Source organism: Salvelinus sp. IW2-2015, unplaced genomic scaffold (genome assembly GCF_002910315.2).
Source record: "Salvelinus sp. IW2-2015 unplaced genomic scaffold, ASM291031v2 Un_scaffold1616, whole genome shotgun sequence".
Lineage (NCBI taxonomy): Eukaryota > Metazoa > Chordata > Actinopteri > Salmoniformes > Salmonidae > Salvelinus > Salvelinus sp. IW2-2015.
The window spans coordinates 54528-61318 of record NW_019943035.1 but is presented as its reverse complement, the minus strand read 5'-3'; the positions used below and the strand labels follow the sequence as shown (position 1 = coordinate 61318).

Below are 6791 nucleotides of genomic sequence, written 5' to 3'. Positions count from 1 at the left end.
TCCCTATGTATGTAAGCCATATGGCACCCTATTTCCCTGTGTAGTAGCATATGGCACCCTATTCCCTAGTACTAGTAGCCATATGGCCCTATTTCCCCTATGATAGTACACCCATATGGCACCCTATTCCCTATGTAGTACCCATATGACCTATCCCTATGTAGTACCCATTATTGCACCCTATTCCCTATGTAGTACCCTATGGCACCCTATTCCATGGTAGCCCATATGGCACCTATTCCCCCATGTAGTACCCATATGCACCCTATCCCTATGTAGTACCATATGACACCCTATTCCCTATGTAGTAGCCCATAATGCACCCTATTTCTAATGTAGTCCCATATGCACCCCTATTCCCTATGTAGTACCCATATGGCAACCTATTCCCTATGTGTTAGGTAGCATATGCACCCTATTCCCTATGTATAGCCATTATTGCACACCCTATTTCCCTGTTGTAGTACCATATGCACCCTATTCCCTATGTAGTACCATATGGCAGCCCTATTCCCCTATGTAGTACCCATATGGCACCCTATTCCTATGGAGTACCCATATGGGCACCCTATTCCCTATGTGTACACTACGTTTAGGCAGCTTGATGTACAGTACACCCCCTGGACAGGACACTAGTCTATCTCCTGTTTCTGTAGTGTGCGTGAGGCAGCTTGATATACAAGTACACCCTCTGGACAGGACGCTAGTCTATTGCAGGGCCTATGATACAGTAGCTCTTTCTAACACCTTGGCATTAGTCTGATTAGGAATCTTCATTTTCACCATCAGTTCCTACTGTGTATCAGTTGCAGGTTAATCTCGTCCACGAGCCCCCTCCCTCCCCCCTCCTCTCTCTCTGGCAGTAATTGAGCCTGAGGATGTTAGTTGCAGGTTGACGTGATGCACTAGTTCAGTATTTGGTTGATGGGACCCAGTGCATTTTATCACAGTGTGTAGTGTATTCCAGAAATCCTGTTTGGAGGATTCTGGATTTCCTGCTTATTCCCTCCTGATTCTGKGAATCTTCAAAMCGGGAATCTTCCAACCAGAGGAATTTTTGAGACCTTAGTTGATTTTCATGTATGTTTTTTTCCCCGTTTTGAGTCATTTTAGCTGATGCTCTTATCCAGAGCTAGTTAGAGTMGCAATTAGGGTTAAGTRCCTTTCCTCGGGGATTCGAACCAGAGACCGTTCAGTTACTGRCCTAAAGATATTTTAAGCGTTAGGCTCTGCTATACTACATGCCAGTGTTGCCTACTGTACTTATTAAATGGACAWGCAGCAGTACTGTTGGAATCAGACAGATGGCAGCAGAGCTCCATGTTCAGATCATCACGATACAGTTTATTCTTTAAAAAATATATATATTTTATATTGAACCTTTATTTAACCTGGCAAGTCAATTCTGAGGGTACAGACAGAAAATCCCAAGTCCAGCGAATATTGAAAAACCATCAATGGGTTTTCCTTAACGCCCCAAACCAGACTCGAAATAATGGCATTACAAAATGATCTCKGCTAGAATGGGAAATGTAATATATTAAAGCTACCTACATTAATATATATTCCAGAAAGATCTGCATTGTAAGTTATGGATCCTTGCTTGGACAGTATTTGTCTCTAGAAAAGGATGCTAGACAAGACAACCTCAGATGTAAAACACAGACAGCTTCTTTGAACAAGCATAATTTATTAAACATTGCTCTCTGAAGGCATGCTGAATAAGCTAAATAATTTGAATGTGTAGTGCAAACCCACATTAATGCAGTCCTCTTCAARAAGCAAGCACATACATACCTAAATATGCCTGCAGATGTTGGACAAAAAAGGAGGCAGATATATTAGCCATTTACCATTACAACTAAAATAGGTACACAAAACCTCAACTGTTCACAAACTCAAAGCACATTGTCTGCTAAGCTTCCGCCGAGTACTTCTCTTGAAGCCGCCAGAGTGCGTGTGTGTGTGTGTGTCTGTGTGTAATCAATTACTTCAGTGTGAGGATATCTATGGGCAGCCTGGGGTGACTCTGCATTTGGATAGTGCAGACAGTATAGACAAAATTAAGCTTGCTGCTGCAGTGTGTCTTTGTGTAGGTGTGTGTGTGTGTGTGTGTGTGTGTAGTAATTTCAGGTCTAGAAAATATATACACAAACACACTGACACTCACACACACACACACACACTGAGTGTTCCGCAGGTCAGAAGTGAAACATGATTCAGCCGGTGTGTGTCTGAGTCATTGGGTCTTCAAGGAGGAGGATGAGGAAGATGGGTCTGTTCCTACTCCCCTTCCTCCCACTCTGTCTCTGGGAATGATGCGCAGCTCTGAACCGTGCTTCAGGAACACGTTCCCTGGAAAACAACAACATTAGAAATCGTCAATAACGTCAGAGAATAGAATAAAACAAACCGTTCTCCATAAACAGTTTCCCCCCTCCACCTGAAAACAGTTGATACTTGATACTGCAGTATTTACCTTGTCAGAGTCTTTCCTAGGCATTTCTCTAGCGCCGTATAAACTCACATCACCAGTCCACAGACAGGAGATAAATAAGACCAACTGACAGATTGAGCTACTAAACACAGAAAATATAAAATATATCAAGTATTAACATCTCAAAACCTCCCAGAGACTAGTGTTCAAGTACTGACAGATAGGTTAACCTATACTACTAACAACTAGCTAAGAGGAAATAATTCCCTCTGAGGCAATACATTAGCATAACAATACGGAAGACTTAAGGGGGAGTGCACGGTGATTACAGCAGATGGCTGGTTTCAGACGGTGATTACAGGCATGTTTTAGATGTTTACAGGCAATGTGTTTACAGGAGGATGGTGTTTACAGTGGATGTGTTTACAGGGCATAGTGTTTACAGGCAAGTGTTTACAGGGCATAGTGTTTAACAGGGCATAGTGTTTACAGGCATGTGTTTACAGGGCACGGTGTACAGGCACGTGATTACAGGGACGTGGTTACAGGCACGGTGGTTACAGGACGGTGATTACAGGAGGTGATTAAGGCACGGTGATTACAGGGCACGTGTTTACAGGGACGGTGTTACAGGCACGGTGTTACAGGCACGGTGTTACAGGCACGGTTTGTTTCCAGGGCACGGTGTTCAGGCACGGTTACAGGGCACGGTGATACAGGGCACGTTGTTTACAGGGACGTGTTACAGGGCACGGTGTTACAAGGACGTGATTACACGGACGGTTTTACAGGGCATGTGTTTAAGGCACGGTGTTCCAGGGCACGGTGTTCAAGGAGGTGGTTCAGGCACGGTGTTACAGGCACGGTGGGTTACAGGCAGTGATTACAGGGCAGGTGGTACAGGCACAGTGTTTACAGGCATAGTTTCAGGCATAGTGTTACAGGCATAGTGTTACAGGGCATAGTGTTTACAAGGAATGGTGTTACAGGGCACGGTGGTTATAGGGCACGTGGATTACAGGGCAGTGTTACAGCGGTGGTTACAGGGCACGGTGTTTACAGGAATGGTGTTTACAGGGCACGGTGGTTACAGGGCACGAGTGGTTACAGGCACGTGGTTACAGGCACGGTGATTACAGGGCACGGGTTTACAGGCGCAGGTTTACGGGCTGTTACAGGGACGGTGTTACAGGGAATGGTTACAGGGCACGGTGTTCCAGGCACGGGTTCAGGACGGTGTTCAGGGCACGGTGGTTACAGGGAATGGTTACAGGGCACGTGTTTACAGTGTGTTACAGGCACGGTGTACAGGCACGGTGGTTACAGGGGCACGGTGGTTACGGCACGGTGCTTACAGGGCACGGTGGTTAACAGGACGGTGGTTACAGGGACGGTGGTTACAGGCACGTGATTACAGGCACGGTGTTTTACAGGCATATGTTTACAGGGCATAGTGTTTACAGGGCAAGTGTTTACAGGCATGTGTTACGGATAGTGTTTAAGGGCTAGTGTTACAGGGCATAGTGTTTAGGCAATAGTGTTTACAGGGCAGTGTTTACAGGGCATAGTGTTTATACAGGAATGTGTTTTAAGGGCACGGTGTTTAGCAGGGAATGGTGTTACAGGCACAGTGTTTTCCAGGCCACGGTGTCAGCACGTGTTTACAGGAATGTGGTTTAGCCGACGGCACGGTGGTTACAGGCGCACGGTGTCTACAGGGCACGGTGGTTACAGGGCACGGTGATTACAGGGCACGGTGTTTACAGGGCACGGTGTTTACAGGGCACGGTGTTTACAGGGCACGGTGGTTACAGGGCACGGTGGTTACAGGGCACGGTGTTTACAGGGAATGGTGTTTACAGGGAATGGTGTTTACAGGGCATGGTGGTTACAGGGCATGGTGTTTACAGGGCATGGTGGTTACAGGGCTTGAAGGACAGAGTAAAGAAGCCAAGAGTACGTACTCTACTGTATGGATAGCATTTGTATAGTATGACATGTATTCAACTGCCTGCTTTCTCACGTCTTCATGTACAAGTAGTGCAATGTGAAGAAAGCCAGGCGTGGGTGCTGTAGGCTACTGTAAGTGCAGTTTACTATCTATAATACATGGGTTTTATATAGCCCAGCACTTTTTATGGACCCGAAGGTGAGTTTAGTTCAAATGACTGCCTGCTCACAACTACATTATTAAAACACATATAAAAAAATATATATTAAAAAAACACAGCCTTCACAAAGGAATGGAGAAGAAAAGCTATTTATAGAGCCATTCCTGAAAAGTAACACATTCGAAGAAACATCTTTAATACACACCACTCTCTACTGTCCCACAACACTACCTGGAGGTCAATGCTAGCWAGCTGAATAGCCTATGCTATTCTAAATCAAATCAAATTCATTCATAAAGACCTTTCTTTTTTTTCTTTTTTTATACATTGGCCGATGTCACAAAGTGCTGTACAGAAACCCAGCCTAAAACCCCCCAAACAGCAAACAATGCAGATGTTGAAACACGGTGGCTAGGAAAAACTCCATAGAAAAGGCAGGAAGCTAGGAAGAAACATAGAGAGGAACCAGGCTGATGATGTTCAAACGTTCATAGATGACCAGCAGGGATAAAAAATAATAATAATCACAGTGGTTGTAGAGGGTGCAACAGGTCAGCACCTCAGGCGTAAATGTCAGTTGGCTTTTCATAGCCGAGCAGCATTGTCTCTGCATTGTTGAGCAGAGTTGCAAAGAAAAAGCCAACTGACATTTACGCCTGAGGTGCTGACCTGTTATGAAGAGCGGGAAAGAAATCCCTAATGAACTCCATGTGCATTCTATTTGTTATTGAACTTGGTGACGTGGAAACCCCACCCCCTTGAGCCTGCTACATAACATATTTTATTGTGAACATGTTTTTAGAAATTGTTGCAACGGTATTAAAAAAAATAAAAAAAATTGTTGCAACGGTATTAAAAAATAAATAAATAAAAAAAAAAATTATTTTACATAAGTTTTTCAGACCCTTTGCTATGAGACTTGAAATTTGAGCTCAGATACATCCTGCTTCCATTGATCATCCTTGAGACATTTCAACCACTTGGAGTCCACCTGTGGCAAATTCAATTGCTTGTACATGATTTGGAAAGGCACAGACCTGTCTATATAAAAGTCCCACAGTTGACAATGCATGTCAGAGTAAAAACCAGGAATTGAAGAAATTGTCCGTAGAGCTCCCAGACAGGATTGTGTCGAGACACAGATCTAGGGATGGGTACGAAAACATGTCTGCAGCATTAAAGGGCCATGGTCAGGGAGGTGACCAAGAACCTGATGGTCACTCTGACATTCCTCTGTAAAAATGGGAGAACCTTCCAGAAGGGTAACCATCTCTGCAGCACTCCACCAAATCAGGCCTTTATGGTAGAGTGGTCAGACGGAAGCTACTCCTCAGTAAAAGGCACATGACAGCTCATTTGGAGTTTACCAAAAGACACCTAAAGACTCTCAGACCATGAGAAACAAGATTCTCTGGTCTGATGAAACTAAGATAGACCACTTTGGCAGGAATTCCAAGCGTCACGTCTGGAGGAAACCTGGCACCATCCCTACGATGAAGTATGGTGGTGTTAGCATCATGCTGTGGGATGTTTTTCAGCGGCAGGGACTGGGAGACTAGTCATGATCGAGGGAAAGATGAACGGAGCAAAGTAGATCCTTGATGAAAACCTGCTCCAGAGCGCTCAGGACCTCAGACTGGGGCGAAGGTTCACCTTCCAACAGGACAACGACCCTAAGCACACAGCCAAGGCAATGCAGCAGTGGCTTCGGGACAAGTCTCTGAATGTCCTTGAGAGTCCCAGCCAGAGCCCGGACTTAAACCCGATCGAACATCTCTGGAGAAACCTGAAAATAGCTGTGCTGCAACGCTCCCCATCCAACCTGACAGAGCTTGAGAGGATCTGCAGAGAAGAATGAGAGAAACTCCCCAAATACAGGTGCCAAGCTTGTAGTGTCATACCTAAGAAAACGCGATGCTGAAATCGATGCCAAAGGTGCTTGAAACAAAGTACTGAGTAAAGGGTCTGAATACTTATGTAAATATGATTTCATTTTTTTCTTTGTAATAAATTAGTAAAAGTTTATAAAAAACAGTTTTTGCTTTGTCATTATGGGGTATTGTGTGTAGATTGAGGGAACAATACAATTTAATGAATTTTAGAATAAGGTCGTCCAAAGTCACTGAATTTTTATATAATTATTTTTTAAATAGTTGATTTCAACTTGCCATATTTTCCAAATTTGCTGTTTCACAAAAGTTCTGAACGTATATCCATTTTACAGACAGTATACTTCACATTCG

General features: G+C 44.2%; 1 protein-coding gene across 1 annotated transcript in view; it reads right to left on the bottom strand.

Annotated features, from left to right (window-relative positions):
• Nucleotides 1-1670: 1670 nt before the first annotated feature.
• Nucleotides 1671-6791, bottom strand: part of ufm1 (ubiquitin-fold modifier 1) — a gene marked incomplete at its 5' end in the record, with an annotated part of 46091 nt that continues 40970 nt past the window's right edge. Inside the window, one exon of the mRNA XM_024138906.2 lies at nt 1671-2355. Within this exon, the coding sequence (XP_023994674.2) occupies nt 2240-2355 (116 nt within the window). The remainder of the gene's footprint in view (nt 2356-6791) is intronic.